The 16,264-nt window shown below is 43.1% G+C and overlaps 1 protein-coding gene across 2 annotated transcripts in view; it reads right to left on the bottom strand.

The window, feature by feature from the left end:
* The window catches only part of RYR3 (ryanodine receptor 3), a 580,370-nt gene that overhangs the window by 183,411 nt on the left and 380,695 nt on the right, over positions 1-16,264 (bottom strand). For both annotated transcript variants that reach the window (XM_055363234.2, XM_055363233.2), the window contains exons 39-42: positions 7,508-7,781; positions 6,009-6,123; positions 4,156-4,285; positions 2,909-3,012 (exon numbers count right to left, since the gene is read on the bottom strand). In XM_055363234.2, coding sequence (XP_055219209.2) covers positions 2,909-3,012; positions 4,156-4,285; positions 6,009-6,123; positions 7,508-7,781 — 623 coding nt within the window. The remainder of the gene's footprint in view (positions 1-2,908; positions 3,013-4,155; positions 4,286-6,008; positions 6,124-7,507; positions 7,782-16,264) is intronic.

Below are 16,264 nucleotides of genomic sequence, written 5' to 3'. Positions count from 1 at the left end.
CACCACGACTGCCCTCTTTTAACAGAATGTTAAAAAGCAAGGTTCTTCTATTATGGTATTGGGTTGTTTGATAAACATCATATTTGATAAGGCCAGTAAATAGATTCTTTCCTTGATTCCTGCTTTTAACTTAATGATTTACAAGGGACCCAATGAAGTCCATTGGAAATATTGATTGAATCTGACAAAATAAAAAAAATGCTTTCACTTAAATGTCACCTCAAAATATTATTGTAAAAATGTCTGATATTTCAAAATACTTTAAAGAACAAAATAAAATGATCAACTCAAAGACAAACCCCTCTGTCATGGGCTAAATTGTCTCCCGCAAATTTCATATGTGGAAGCCCTAACCCTCAGTATCCCAGAATGTTTCTGTATTTGGATATAGGGGCTATAAAGAGGTGATTAAGTTAAACTGAGTTGTTGGGGTCATGTCCTTCAAGAGGAGGAAATCTGGACACATAGAGAGATACCAAGGATACGTGCACACAAAGAAAAGACTACGTGAGGACACAGCAAAACAGTGGCCATCTGCAAGCCAGGAGGTGAAGCCTCAGAAGAAACCAAACCTGCGCACACCTCGATCTTGGACTTCCAGCTTCCAGAACTGTGAGAAAATAAATTTCCGATGTTTATGTCACCCAACCTGTGGTACTTTGTTATGGCAGCCCCAGCAAAGTAATATCCTCTCTTACTACAAGGAAAGTTCCTCCCATTAGAAATATGCTGCATAAACACGGGCGTTTTGTCTGTCTGGTTCATGATAGGCCCTCAGTAATTATCAGTTGAATGCATTTGAAATAGAATTTACTAACTGAAAAATGTCAACGAATTATTGGTGGGTAATTATCATCTCATCTTAATAGATCAGACATGGTTTTGCAGCTTGGCCAATGATTCTCTGCCAAGGCCTGAAACAGCAGAATCTTCGTGAGTGGTAAATCTGTGGTCTGTGTGGCTGCCTCAGCTAGAGGAAGGCCATCTGCTGCCACAATCGTTTAATCAAGACAACCCCTCTCTCTCTTTCCTCACCCTGTCTTCTTTGAGCCACCCCACGTTCACTATGTGACGCGAAGAAAAAAATGTGTATTTATTTCTCAATTTTCCCTCTCAGCTTCTCAGATACTAGATTTTCTGGGTTTTCTCATCCTCTTGGCTGCTCCTCCTCCTGTTTTTTGTTGGTGCCTTTTCCTCAGCGACTCACTTAAATATGCTGGTGGTCCTCAGGGCTCTGGCCTGGCTATGCTTCTCTTCTTGCTCCAGACCAGCCCCTGGAGTCACCTCATGTACCCCCAGCACTTCAACCACCCTCCGTGTGCTCTATCTGCAGCTCAGAGAGCTCTCCTGAGATTTACTGCCAGGTTGTCAACTCCCTACTTGACAATGCCATTTGGGAGCCTTGGGGCCCCTTAAACTTGACAGGCCCCAAACTCATCGCTGGCCTCCTCAGATCTGCTCTACCTCCTGCACTCCTTGGAGGAAACATGGGCTGAACTGATATCTAATTAATGGCTGCAATTTGTCCTCTGATAGATCGGTCCCCTGGCTTCAAACGCTTCTCACACCCACCGCATCAATATTAATTGAAGCCAGCACAGTCTTGGGCTTTGATTACTACCAAAACTCTCCTCCTTGCCTCAAGACTTGTTTCTGTTCAGTTCTTCTTACTGAAACTGGGGTGTTTTCTAAAATATGAATCGTACCGTGTTGCCCCTTTGCCTAATACTCTCCAGTGGTTTCCACCACTCTTGGCTCTACGGTGACCTCCTGTAATAAAATGGGTAGGAGCACTGCCTCCACAGCCCAACGCTGTCGATGCCTGGCTGTGCCACTGACTAACCGCATGACACTGAGGATGCCACCCAATCTCTTTATGCCTCCACTTCCTTGCCCGTAACTGGCAGGCAACAATGAAAGGGCTTGGTCTGAGGGTCACGTGAGTTCATTTGTGGGAAGCATTCAGAATAAAGCCTGGCACAGTGTATGAGCATGAATTTCTTTTAGTAATAGAAATGGTAGCATAAGTTCAATTCCTCACTGCTTCTGCTGCATTCTCACCACATCCCCCAGGTACTCTGTGCTTCAGTCATACCCAGTCTCCTATTCCCCAGCACGCCATACTCTCCTCTCGGACATGCAAACATCCCTGGCATGCTTCCCCAACAATGCGGCTGATCAGCTTCTACTCATCCCTCAAGTCACGACTGTTTCTGAGTGACCTTCCCAATCCCCTAGTCAGGCTCAGGTGCCCTTTTCTGCATGCTCCCAAACCCCCTACATAATGATGACTTTTGATTTGTCTTTGACTTGCCCACGTCCCTCCTCTCCACCCCCCTCCCCCTCCAGGTTGCTCTTCTCCACTCAGAAGGTCACACTGTGAATCCTGTCAGCCCTCCGGTCAAGGACATCATTTAAAGAAAGGGATGGGGAAAAGATGTAGTGAGGCCGCCTCAACCAGCTCCACCACTAGGAGCTTCATCCACACTCCCAGCAGAGGGCAGCTCAGTTTGTCTCAGTTACACATGGAAAGGACACTGATTATACAGTATTCTGCCATGTTTCTTCCTTCCATAGGTAGATTTATAAATTTGTAAATTACGCAGAACTTTATTAGGAACCACGGGCATCTGGTAATGTTTCATGTAGACCAACGAGGCTGGGCTTCCACGCACGAAGAACACAAATGTCCACATGTCTCTGAAATTGGCTACCTGTGTTCACAGGAGATCCCTTGGTCATAATCGTTGTGCTGCTACCGGTTACTCACATTCTTCCACACCTCCCCTACAAGCCCACCAAGATGACGATACAGTGACAGAGACTCCATCCGTGGTCTGCTTATCCTTAGCTTAGCTGCGCTACAGGCCGAAGAGAGCACCACACTGCCTCCCCAAGGGCCGGTTACCTTCTCGAGGTCTGGTTCCTCTAAGCTCAGTGCTAACTCATTGTTGTCCATCACAGAGGAAGCTGCCACATCCAGCGGGGTGGATCCCCTCATCGACGGGGAGGCTGAGGGAGGAGGGGAGAATTAGCAAGAAAAGGACAGAGGAAGACACTCAGTGCTGAGCTGAGACTGCAGTGCACATAAGCGGACAGGAGAGGGCAGCAAACACATTGAAACCTGGTTTACATGACCATTCTCCAACGGGACAGTCCGCTTGCATTAAGAACAGCTCTATTAGCTATCCTTCCTCCCCACATTCATTGCCATGAATACAAATTAATAGAAAATCGGTTCACACTACCAGCCGGGACCATGTGTTTCCAAGTGCTTTTCTAACACAAAACTTCTTGAGGCCCCCATATCAGATGCCACTCGACCAACTAAGCCCAGTGGAACTTGTATATTTCTGGGGCTACCACCTAGAGTTTAAAAATAGCATCAAACAGCATTAGCTCATATAGTTTCACCAGGTCACCAATGTTGTTTTTGACTTGTTTGTTTGGTTCTCAGGCTAGAATTAAGAAAAACTTCAGGTGGCATTTTACAAAAAGGTTAGTAGCCTGAGGTTGCATTTGAGAAATAAAAACCCGTGAAACCTCAGTTTTCAAGTGCAAGTATTTGTGTATTACACACATTCATTTCGTTTATATCCAGAACAGTGAGTAAGGCATATGCATTGACTTGCTTTTCTAGTGGTGGTGGTGGATTTACACTGTTTATCCACGATCGTTCTTGGCAAGTCTGCCTCCCCGCTAACGAAAGCACTTGCTGGGAGGTTGATGGACAGATATGCAGCCTGCAGCCAGCCTGCCAAGACGAGATCCGATCCATGACCTTGGTCTCATCAGCACTGCTCCCTGGTCAGTTGAGTGGGCTGGGAAGAGCTGTGCCCACAGACTACATCTGCAATCCCAGGGGCATTTTGTAAACCATGGGCCACTGGTCCCGAGAGAGATGAGGTAAAACTGTACGACTATGCCAACACTAAACTGTCACCAATCTTGGCTGGTAGCAACATCTCTACTTATGTTGGAGAACGTTCTTGTGGCATCGTTACTTCAATTGTTTTAAATTGGGCAGAGTCTCTTCTAGTATTTACAAATATCCCAGCGTGCATGGGGCTTCTTTCCCTGTATTTTCCTAAGTGGTCAAAAGGGGGAGTGTAACCTTCGAGTTTGGATGTGGAAGTTACAAGAAGACTTACGCACCTAGGCCAACACTGCTATTCTCCAGAAGATAACTCAGATGCTCAAACATGGCCTTCTGATTTTGCCGGCTAATTCGACAGAAATAGCAAAGGAAACGGCAGCAGCTAGCAACCATCTTTGGAAATGCAATCTGTAAGAAGAAGTAGAAAGTGTCAGACAAAAGAATCTATCATGAGGCCTTTCTGAAAACTCTGACCTCAGAGTCTTCAGTGGGAAAAGTGTGAACACTTGGAAAAATGAACTTTCTCCTTCCATTTTTTTTCTCAAGACTTATTCATAGGAGTTATAGTTCCTGAAATATCTTTCCTCCAAGAGAAACAGATGTCAAACAAGAATCCCAATCATCCTCGGAAGTCATGTGAAATTGCATGACCTTCTACCAGGCTATTGTTTCCAAGTAGGAAGGGAGTGGACAGAATTCAGAGACAGAGAGAGATGAGAGAGAGAGAGGAGAGAGAGAGAGTGAGATGAGAGAGAGAGAGGAGAGACAGAGAGGAGAGAAAGTGAGGAGACAAAGTGAGGAAAAAGTGAGGAGAGAAAGAGGAGAGAGTGAGAGAGTGAGGAGAGAGAGAGAGAGAGAGAAAGGGGGGGAGAGAGAGAGACAGACAGACAGACAGACAGACAGACAGACAGAGGTGATCGTAGACACATAAGGCCCACCAGTACATCAAAGCCCAAGTGTCCTGGGTCAAGGCTGGCCTCTACAGTTACGCAAGTCTGAAAGGCATCGCTCTCTGAGTCTTCCCTGACTACTTTTGTCATTGATAATTGCTCTTCTATGGGATTCCATAGCACTTGTAATTTGATTCATGCAGTCTAGCATGAAGATGCCATCTTACATTACTGTTGATTGTACTTGGCTTTTCTACTTAACAAAGTTACCAGCATCTCTAGGTTGGGCTAAATCTTAGTTTTGATCCTACAGTGCTCAATAAATGGTGCCAGTGTTAACCTTGCTCGGGATCCTAAGACAACCTTGATTTCCTCCTTTAATATCACAGAGGATGCTCTAAGCAATAAGGTTCAGAAACTTATAGTCTATCTGCTCGCTGAGGCATCCAGACATGTGCTCAGGGATCTTCTGGAGAGATTTCACTTTCCCAAGAGATCAGAAGGAAGCCCATGAGGAACGTGACCCCTGGCTTCTGTTCCTTCTACACTCCCACCCCCTCCCCAGTAGCACTGATGAAACTGCACCAGAAATCATCCCTTCCTAGGAACCTGGCACTCTGGAATTTCCAACATTTGAAGCCATACCCTATCTACTGCCTGTGGAAGCAGTTTAACCGTGAGGAGGACCCTAGCCCAGCTGGGATAAATGTCCAGTTGTGTCCTATCCCCACAACTCTCCCCTTGGCAACAGGAGCTCCCCCTGATGCAGGCTTCTTATGAGGGAGCTGGCAAGGAAACCTGGCTTCTTCAGGAGTTCGGTTGACAGAGGAAACATCAACACTTCTGGGGAAACACTGCCAGGATCACTATTGAGATCTTGTTCTCCTTTAGAACAGCCTTCTCCTGACTCAGCACAAAACACACCAGGCTCCTAAGTGGAAGTGAGTGATTCCATCTTGGAAAGAGCAGGGCTGCCGAATACGGGAAGTAAACTTAGCAAAGGAATAGCCCAGTGGGATTAATGAAGAAAGTCTCCAAGCTTCAAGAGCTCTTACACAATGGGATTCCGTCCAGCAGCATTATCCCATCGCTTGGCTCCTTCTTGGCACTGTGCCTATCCCTTCCTCTCCCTGGAAGAGAAACTGAGGCAAGGGACACCAGCCACGTGGCTCTGAATAAGTCACCTCATGTGCTCCTGCCTCAAGGGACAAGTTCTGGCTAGGTTCTCCTTTTAGCATTACCTGAGATTTCTCTGTACCCAACACGTTCACCATCACCTCCATCACCGTCTCGTGCATGCCCAGGACTCTCATGAGGTTGGGATGCTGGTAAAACACCTTGTTGTTCATTATGTCTCTAGGATAAGGATCAGAGAGAGTCTTCAGCACCTGCTTATTTATATGCTATGAAAATTCAGGGATGAGAACACACAAACACACGAGAGGGCAAAATAATATGAAAGTAACAGGCTGAAAAGATAATAAGAAAGCACTAGGTCAGCTGGAATATATGTGGAGGGCCATTTTAGCTGACTGAAATATTCTGTGCTCCTCTAAGTACTTGCTTTTTCTCTTTGAAACATTTCTTTCTGATGACCTATTAAACATCCCTTGTTTTATTTTTTCTTGTAATAATTTTAGATACCAATGAAGCTTTTGGACAACAGTCTTTAAAAACTCATGACATTAAGATGTAAGAACAATTACATCTTTAAGTCATCCAATATAAATTCACAGAGTAAAGCTGCATGCAAATCAAAATACAGAAACAGCTTGGTAATTTGCTGTGTACTCCCTTGCTGGGTGGTTACTTTCTGGCTGCCCATTCCCCTTCTCTTGAGGGTTGCAGGAAACACCACCTGCAATTGCCAGTTTTTACTTCTGCTATGCCTACTACGAAGGCTGGGGAGAGAATAATTCTCTAACTGTATTCTCTTCCCATAAAAGTCTCTTCATTTATGTAAGATTTCTCTTTGGAAATGAGTTTGACGAATGAGTGCATTTCCCTCCAAGGATCCTGAAGGTCCCTTTCCTGCACCTTGGTGATGCTCCTTTGGTATGCTGGCTCAAGGGTGGTAGGATGAAAAGTTAGGTAGGAGGTTGTCTGTAGGTCTAGTTCTTGATTCTAATAAAGTAAAACTGTAGGCTGGTTAGTGAATCTTTTTGGGCCTTGGTGTTCTCATCTGCAAAATAGAAGTGCTGCCCTACATGATTATAGGAAACCCTTTTGATGTCTAAAATGCTATGAATTTTTTTTGACTACATGGCTTCTAAGGGAGAGCCATGAGCTACTGTTAAGGGGAAAGTTATCTCAATGAACTAACAAAAATGACTCTAGGTTAGTCCTGAGAAAAGGGAGAGATCAGGCGGCAATTTTTCAGAGGGAAGTTTCAGAAGATTTCGAGTCAAAAGCTCAGGTGCTCAGATCATTTCTGTCTTGGGTTGAACACACTGTCCCTTCCTCCAGATGTTTTCATGGGCTCCCTGGGGCTATTTTCAAAAGATTAAAACCAAGTAACTGCTTTTCCCCAAGACTCCTCCATACTTTTAGCAATGCCTTTCACTGTGAGTAGTTGGGTCTCTCAGGTTACAAAGGATATGACTCCATGAGGAGTGAAATTGGAATCAGTTCACACAAAGATTTAATATGATTTGATTCCACTATATCCCTATATCAAGGTAAGTCAGTTTTCCCACTTAAAGCTCCTAGAGAGAACACCACGTAACCGTGAATCACCTACCCCAGCCCATTGATCATGAGCAACTCCTCTTCCTTGCCCATCCTGACACTGAGGAGGGAGCGGATTTGGCCCAGGGCAGCCAGCAGGTTGATGGTGTCGCTTACAGAGGTGTGGCTGATGGTGTAGGTCTTCCGCAGCGCCTGCAGCAGCTCCCCGATGCTGTCATACTGCCTCCGGAGGAGGTTGAACATCATTCGGACCAGCTCTGAATCCTGGATCTGGTCCTCCTGGGCCCAGCAGATCATCGTCTGTGAGATGAGTTCCTTCAATGTTGCTGGAAGGACAACAGGAGGGAGCAGGACTGTGGCTGTCATGGCTCAGGGAGAGCTGGGTGTTTCAGCCACTTCATGCAAATAGAAGACACATCATTGGTTGAGGTTACAAAATTCTTATTACAGGCAATGTGCAGTGGCTCATGCCTATAATCCTAGCAATTTGGGAGGCTGAGGCTGAAGGATTTCTTGAGCCTAGCAGTTTGAGACCAGCCTGGGCCACAAAGCGAGACCCTGTTGTTACAAAAAAAAAGAAAAAAAAAAAAGGCTGGGTGTGGTTGCACACGCCTGTAGTCAGCTGCTTGGGAGGCTGAGGTGGGAGGACTGCTTGAGCCTTGGAGGTTGAGGGTGCAGTAAGCCATCACTGCATCACCGCACTGCAGCCTGGGCAACAGAGTGAAACTCTGTCTCAAAAAAAAAAAATTTTTTTTTGTATTTTAAGGGTGGGTTATGACATGCACAGAAGTAGAATATATCATCAAAAGACAAATAAACCGGCTATATAACAATAAAAGAATATTCCAATTATGAGTTGAGGGTGTTAACTATTCTATTTTGATTAAACAATATTTGCATCCACACTGGGCTGACAGAACAGATCTAAAGGCTTTACAACCGGACATCTGAGCATCATCCTAAAGTCTGAACAGACTTTTTTTGCACTGGATCTTTGGCAAGAGTCAGCTGACACTGCATCTTGGACTCCTCTCATAAGCATCAAGAGAAAAAAACCACAGTGACTTTGAATTCAGAATTTATTGGGGCTCATACTGGTTTTACAGAAATTTTACTGTCTATACAAGTAAAGGAAAGATCACTGAACTGGGACTCAAAACAGCTGTGGAACCTTCAGAGGTTATACTAAAAAGCCCCTGAAAATTGCTGATTGGCATTGGCATAGGAGGTAAAGGAGGAAGGGGACCTGTTGGAATGACCGGGAAGGCACTGCTTACCCCTTCCCTTACCATCCCCACTTCCAGAAGATGACAGAGGTGAGACATGCTGCTGTTAAATCACAAATGCATCCTACCCTGGCACTGCATATCACAGTCCTACAAGGTATGGATGGCAGGAAGATCCTTAATTCAGGCCAGGCAGTGCCAAGGGGACAATGAAGGTCACTCAGTCAATCAGTGAAAGAAAGGGGAGTAAACAGATCAGTGCTTCTGGTAGCCCGTGGCATCTCTAATAGTCGAGGTTTCTACTCCACATCACTATAGATGGCAGATGTCTGCTCTATATACAGTCTTGGCTCATCGTAAGGATATAAAAATAGAACTCAGTTACCAAGCTTTAAAAGAGACCTAGATGTAACGGATTAATTTAACTTACTGCTGTGTCTATCAACCCTGTGGGTGTGTTAGATTCAGATGGGACACATAAACTGAAAACCTTAAAAAAGGACACCCAAGTCAGAGAGAAGCACAGTTAAAGGATGTTCTCAAGAGACCTCACTAGGCAGGGACTGCAGACTTAATACCTGTTAGGTTAAATAATATCTGTATCCTCTAGGGGCAAAGTCATTTAAGGGCTATGCTGCGCTCCTTGTCAGAAACCTGTTTCCTCAGAGTCCAAATATAAAAGTTCCTGCATCTCCTAGTTAATTCACATGTATATATTTTGGAGGAGAAACCCTAATTTTATTGTCTGTCATACTATTTAAAAAAGTCTAGGCCAGGCGCGGTGGCTCACGCCTGTAATCCCAGCACTTTGGGAGGCCGAGGTGGGCGGATCACGAGGTCAGGAGAAGGAGACTATCCTGGCTAACACGGTGAAACCCTGTCTCTACTAAAAATACAAAAATTAGCCGGGCGTGGTGGCGGGCGCCTGTAGTCCCAGCTACTCGGGAGGCTGAGGCAGGAGAATGGCGTGAACCCGGGAGGCGGAGCTTGCAGTGAGCTGAGATTGCACCACTGCACTCCAGCCTGGGCGACAGAGCGAGACTCTGTCTCAAAAAAAAAAAAACAAAAAAACAAAAAACTAGTAATAATAGATTTGTACAGAAAAAAGCAAATGAATAGTAAATGAGAGCACAAAAGAAATAATTTAAATTTGCTATTTTTTTCCATGATATTAGGATGATAGTGCCTGGCTTCAAGGTAGGATTTGTTCGCTGGCCAAAGCCTGCCATAAAACTAAGGCTTTCAGTGTCTGTCTACTCTGCTGGTCCTTGAGAAAACTTTTGAGATTTTCAAGAAAAGTAACGTCCTCCTGGTGCTCCGGAACTGTGCTGAGCTCCACCAACCCATCCACAAAAGCGTTTCCACCCCTTTGTCCTCAAAGAAATAATACAGGGCCTAGTCCGGGGACTCTGTGTTGAGTGTGTACTAGTGCCCTAACATCCAGACTTGCCATTGGACTGAAAGCTCACATCCTTGATGGAGAAAATGTTACTCTCCACCTGCTCTTGTCCAAACTCATCCTCTGATAGTGGCAGTCAGCACCAGGACCTTCTTGCTATCGTTCTTCATAACTTCAACTATGAAATTGGGAGTTGATGTCAATTCAGAATCCTATTCTGCAACCTACAGCCCTGTGAGGGCTCCTCCTCACCACCAGATGTGCGTGGGATGCTGTTGATAATGTTGAAAGTGACAGAGATCTTTCCCCTGGCAACTTGCCACGCTAATTTAGCTTCTGTTCCATTTAAATTCTAGCTCCCAACTTCCAGACCTCTAAGGGAGGGAATGCCTCTTATGCTTCTCGATTTCCCTTTCCTCCTTAATTTCATCACTCAGGAATTCAACAGAAGCTTTGTCTCCTTTGGTGTGCAGTGCACAGCCGCTGTAGCCCCAGGCACAGGGCCTAGGAGGGCCTAGGAGCCCCAGGAGGCCAGGCTGCCATGCAGACCCCACACACATGCACACTGAGCAGCGCAAAGGGCCGGGCACAGGACCTGGGCGCTGCTGGAGTGGTGGGGCAGGCATGGTAGCATGGAGGGCAGCAACTGCGGAGCCCAGGGCACCAGGCATGCAGCATCACAGAGGCGACCACCAATACGTATGGATGCACTCCTAGTTATTACTTATGTAGTAAGAATGAAAGCAAGACAAAAACAAAGACTCTTGGACCCAATTTAAGTTTTTCTAGTCCCGTCAGTACAATTTCCTCTAAAACCTATACCTTGGCTTGAAAGAATTATAGTTCTCACGACTAACAAAACAATTCTCTGCGGATATAATGCATGCTATCCCAGTCCCTGCCACACTGGAAAAGCAATAATCACATCTGGTGGAATTACTAACCTGCTCAAGGACCATCTTCTCTTCAACAGAGAATTTTACAGAATCATAATAAAACCAAGTACATATTAGTTTCCCTTAACCTGGCTTTCAGATTAATTCAGGATTTGGGTAAGCTCTTAGCCTCACACTGACTCAAAAATCCAAACAAATATTTATGGCCTAGAGAGCATGTAAAGCAAAACACCTCACTAGAGGGTAAATGGGAAAGGAAACACCCTTTTAGCCTCAAAGCATGGAGCAGCAAACACCTGCCACTCCATTCTTTGTCCAGGCAAGCCTTCAAAGTAAGTGTCAGAGAACGGGATAAATATTTATGTGTGACCAAGCTAAAGTACAGTTAAAAAAAAAAAAAAAGTAGTCCCCAGGTCCTGCCAGAAAAGGAGGCAAGACTTACCGCTGCGTTGCTGACAGGCAGATGTAATTCCATGGAAGGCCTGACATTTAAAGCCATATGTACTGGAAAATGTTTCAAATTGTGAGACCAAGGTGCAGTAAGTGAGAGAAACAATAACTATGAAAAGAAATAAAATTCAGGGGGAGAGGGGCAGAAGGGGACATTTTCAGGAGCCATGAAAAGCACAACATATTTTGTCATCTGACATATACTAGAGACTCAGGACCCACCAAGCAAACCCAGGCACAACCAATGAACTTCTCAAGGTCTAAACACTTTTGGGATGGAGAAAATGGAGCTTTATACCCCTAGCAAGCAATGCTACTAAAAATTCTTCAGATTTTAATTAGCTCCCGTGCATCAGCAGCAGAGCAGCCAAAACGTACCAGAGTCCAGAAGTTAAAAAGAATACATTTTCTAGACTGTGTTATGCTCTCCATATACCTGTATATCTGATGAGTAAACTAATTAATGCATATAACCATGGATGGCACATACTGCAGGTTTAATAAAGGTGAACTATTACTGACATCTCTACGAAGAGTTATAAAAATGTGATCTGCAGAGCCCTGGGGGCCCAAGTCCCTTTAGATACCCTTTAAGTCCAAATGTGTTTTCATAAAAATTCTAAGATATTGTTGGCCTTTTTCATCGTGCTGATAATTGCACTGGTGGTGCAAAAGCAACGGTGGGTCAAATGCTTGTGCCTTAGCTTGAATTGAGTTAGCAGCACCCAACTATATTTTTTATTGCCACACTTCCAGAAAAATGCCCAGTTTCACAGAAGGATGTCCTGAATAAAGCAGTAAAAATTAATTTTATTAATCATAAACTATTGAGTTTACATCTTTAAAATATCCTCTGTGATAGAATGGTACAGAGAAAGAAAAGAAGTAAAGCACTTCTGCTGTGTATTAAAGTTCAGTGTTTTTTCTGGAGGAAAAGTACTTGTGTGATGGAGTTGTGAGCTAAACTAGCTGCTTATTTCATGAATGCCACTTTTAATTAAAGAACAACCAACTATGGTTAACTTGAAAAAATGAAAAAAATGAAATGAAAAAAATGAAAAAAGTAAGCCTTTCACTTCAAATGATAGTATTTGTTGCCAATAATGAAATTTGAGCTTTCAAGTGAAAATCAGAATTTTGAAAAATGTTTAGCTGCCACTGGAAGCTCGACAGCTTCCCAGTACTCAAAGACTTTTCTGATTAAGCTGTCTGTACTAACAAATGTGATTTTTAAACTATTTTATAATGAAATATGTCAAGATTTTGAAGTTCTTATTAACTCAATGAACCAATAATCTCTCAATGATCAATAAATGATGTTACAAAAACATTCATAGGTAAAAGATCCATTCAATGTACAAGATAGACCAATGAATTTTTACGTAACAAAGTAGACATCTAGTTAATATGGTTTCAGATTCCACATGCCAACTAACTTTTCAGAAACTACTACTTGTTCAGATATAGTATTAGAGAAGAATATCCATAATTATTGGAAAAGGCTATGAAAAATACTACTACCCTTCCAATTATGTATTTAAGGCCATTTTTCTTCCTATTCTTTAACCAGATATAAGAATCCAGCTGCCTTCAATTAAGTCAGACATTAAAGAGATTTATAATCATGCAAAGAAATATCACTTTGTTTTGAAAAATTTAGTTGTCATAAAAGTATTTTTATGTAACATGTAATAAGGTTTTTATTTTTAAATTAATAAATATTTAAATGTTTGTCAATTTTAATTTTAAATTTGGTAAACACTGATAGATATAATCCACATAAACTAAAGCTTTTGGGGTTCTCAGTAATTTTCAATAGCGTAAAGGGGTCCCAAGACCAAAGGGTTTGAGAACCACTGATCTATATAAAAGGGCCTATGCTGAAGTGAGGCTGTGATTGGAAACCAAAGCTTTCCCTCCAGCTAAGATCAAACCTGTTCTATTAGGCTGCATGATTCTGATCAAGTAGCTGAGACATGAACCTAGAAAGCTACAGATTAGGAAGCTTTCCATGTTTACTTCTGAATGGGAGGCGGGTATGTGCAAGATTAAATGTGAGCATCTCACGTAAGAAGAATATCTCATGTAAGAAGAGTATCTCATATAAGAAGAGTAAGACACCTCACATTGAGAAATAAAGTGAGGATTAAAGAATCATTATTTTGAAAATTGAATCCTGGCAGTCAAGGGCCCTGGCTATTATTCATTCATCACCAAAGGGCAACCTGCTAGCCTGAAGGGCTCCTAATGCTTTTTTTCTCCTGAATTTGGGCTTAAGAACAGTCATCTTCTAAGCAAGGAGGGAGCCAGGCTTGTATTATGCTGAGGCTGCATGGCTTTCTTCAGCCTGCTCTGCACACGCACAAAGGTGGGCTGCAGGCTGGAGAGGGAGGCACTTAACTCTTTGTCCCCAACATTAGCTGATCCTTCAGCAATGACTTTGCTCTTATTAATACTGGAAACCAGAGCTGTCAACTATAGAAGGCTTTGTCCTGAAGTTGATATGTGTCCAGGACTCAGGACATACACCAATTCACAAGTTTCTGCCTATCTTCATGTGAGTAGCTGAGTTAACTCCAGCCGTGCCACCTCTAAGTTAGCTTTTAACTGACCAGCATTTTCTGGGTATCTGTTACATGCCCAAGGTTAAGTACTCTACAAGAAACTATTTCAAGACACAATTATTACCCACTACAGCCTAGCTGGAGAAACTAATACATGTGAAGCATTTAATAAAAAATAAAATGTAAAATAATGAGTAAACTGTGTTGTCTCAGACAATTAAGAAATAAGACAATTCATAAGAAGGTATAACTCCTATAGTAACACATACATTCAAAAGAAACTAGAGAAGAGAAACAATAAGATCTCCCTCTTTCTTCCAATGGCTTTTTTTTTATCTGAAGTTTTTTATATTTCTAGAATAAGCCTCCATTACATGGAGACTAAAGAAGCAGGGAAGAAAAAGCTCTATCAGGAAGTTAAAAGAGGGGCCTTCCAAGTGATACCAGAAATGACCTGATGAAAAAGACATTATGCTTTGCTATGATTATTTTGGAATGCTATGTTCCTTAGAGAGATGATTCATACATATAGTACCTTATGTGTGTGTGCATCTGTGTGTATGTGTGCATGTGTGTGTACACATATATATATATATAGTATCCATGGGAGAATGCTGACAATTTTGGTAGGATTTTTTTTTAATTTACTTTAAGTTCTAGGGTACATGCGCACAATGTGCAGGTTTGTTACGTATGTATACATGTGCCATGTTGGTGTGCTGCACCCATCAACTCGTCATTTACATTAGGTATTTCTCCTAATGCTATCCCTCCCCACTCCCCCAACCCCATGACAGGCCCCGGTGTGTGATGTTCCCCACCCTGAGTCCAGGTGTTCTCATTGTTCAATTCCTACCTATGAGTGAGAACATGGAGTGTTTGGTTTTCTGTCCTTGTGATAGTTTGCTGGGAATGGTTTCCAGCTTCATCCATGTCTCTGCAAAGGACATGAACTCATCCTTTTTTATGGCTGCATAGTATTTCATGGTGTATATGTGCCACATTTTCTTAATCTAGTCTATCATTGATGGACATTTGGGTTGGTTCCAAGTCTTTGCTATTGTGAATAGTGCTGCAATAAACATATGTGTGCATGTGTCTTTATAGTAGCATGATTTATAATCCTTTGGGTATATACCCAGTAATGGGATTGCCGGGTCAAATGGTATTTCTAGTTCTAGATCCTTGAGGAATTGCCACACTGTCTTCCACAATGGTTGAATTAATTTACACTTCCACCAACAGTGTAAAAGCATCCCTGTTTCTCCACATCCTCTCCAGCATCTGTTGTTTCCTGACTTTTTAATGATCGCCATTCTAATTGGCATGAGATGATATTTCATTGTGGTTTTGATTTGCATTTCTCTGATGACCAGTGATGATGAACACTTTTCCATGTGTCTGTTAGCTGCATAAACGTCTTTTTTTTTTTTTTTTTGAGATGGAGTCTCGCTCTGTCGCCCAGGCTGGAGTGCAGTGGCGCAATCTCGGCTCACTGCAAGCTCCACCTCCCAGGTCCACGCCATTCTCCTGCCTCAGCCTCCCAAGTAGCTGGGACTACAGGCACCCGCCACCACGCCCAACTAATTTTTTGTATTTTTAGTAAAGACGGGGTTTCACCATGTTATCCAGGATGGTCTCGATCTCCTGTCTCGTGATCTGCCCCGCCTCGGCCTCCCAAAGTGCTGGGATTACAGGCGTGAGCCACCGTGCCCAGCCCCCATAAATGTCTTCTTTTGAGAAGTGTCTGTTCATATCCTTTGCCCATTTTTTTGATGGGGTTGTTTTTTTCTTGTAAATCTGTTTGAGTTCTTTGTAGATTCTGGATATTAGCCCTTTGTCAGATGGGTAGATTGCAAAATTTTTCTCCCATTCTGTAGGTTGCCTGTTCACTCTGATGGTAGTTTCTTTTGCTGTGCAGAAGCTCTTTAGTTTAATTAGATCCCATTTGTCTATTTTGGCTTTTGTGGCTATTGCTTTTGGTGTTTTAGTCATGAAGTCCTTACCCATGCTTACATCCTGAATGGTATTGCCTAGGTTTTCTTCTAGGGTTTTTATGGTTTTAGGTCTAACATTTAAGTCTTTAATCCATCTTGAATTAATTTTTGTCTAAGGTGTAAGGAAGGGATCCAGTTTCAGCTTTCTACATATGGCTAGCCAGTTTTCCCAGCACCATTTATTAAATAGGGAATCCTTTCCCCATTTCCTGTTTTTGTCAGGTTTGTCAAAGATCAGATGGTTGTAGATGTGTGGTGTTATTTCTGAGGCCTCTGT

Source organism: Gorilla gorilla, chromosome 16 (assembly GCF_029281585.2).
Source record: "Gorilla gorilla gorilla isolate KB3781 chromosome 16, NHGRI_mGorGor1-v2.1_pri, whole genome shotgun sequence".
NCBI lineage: Eukaryota > Metazoa > Chordata > Mammalia > Primates > Hominidae > Gorilla > Gorilla gorilla.
Note: the sequence above shows the minus strand (reverse complement) of the source record. Positions and strands in the feature narration are given on the sequence as shown.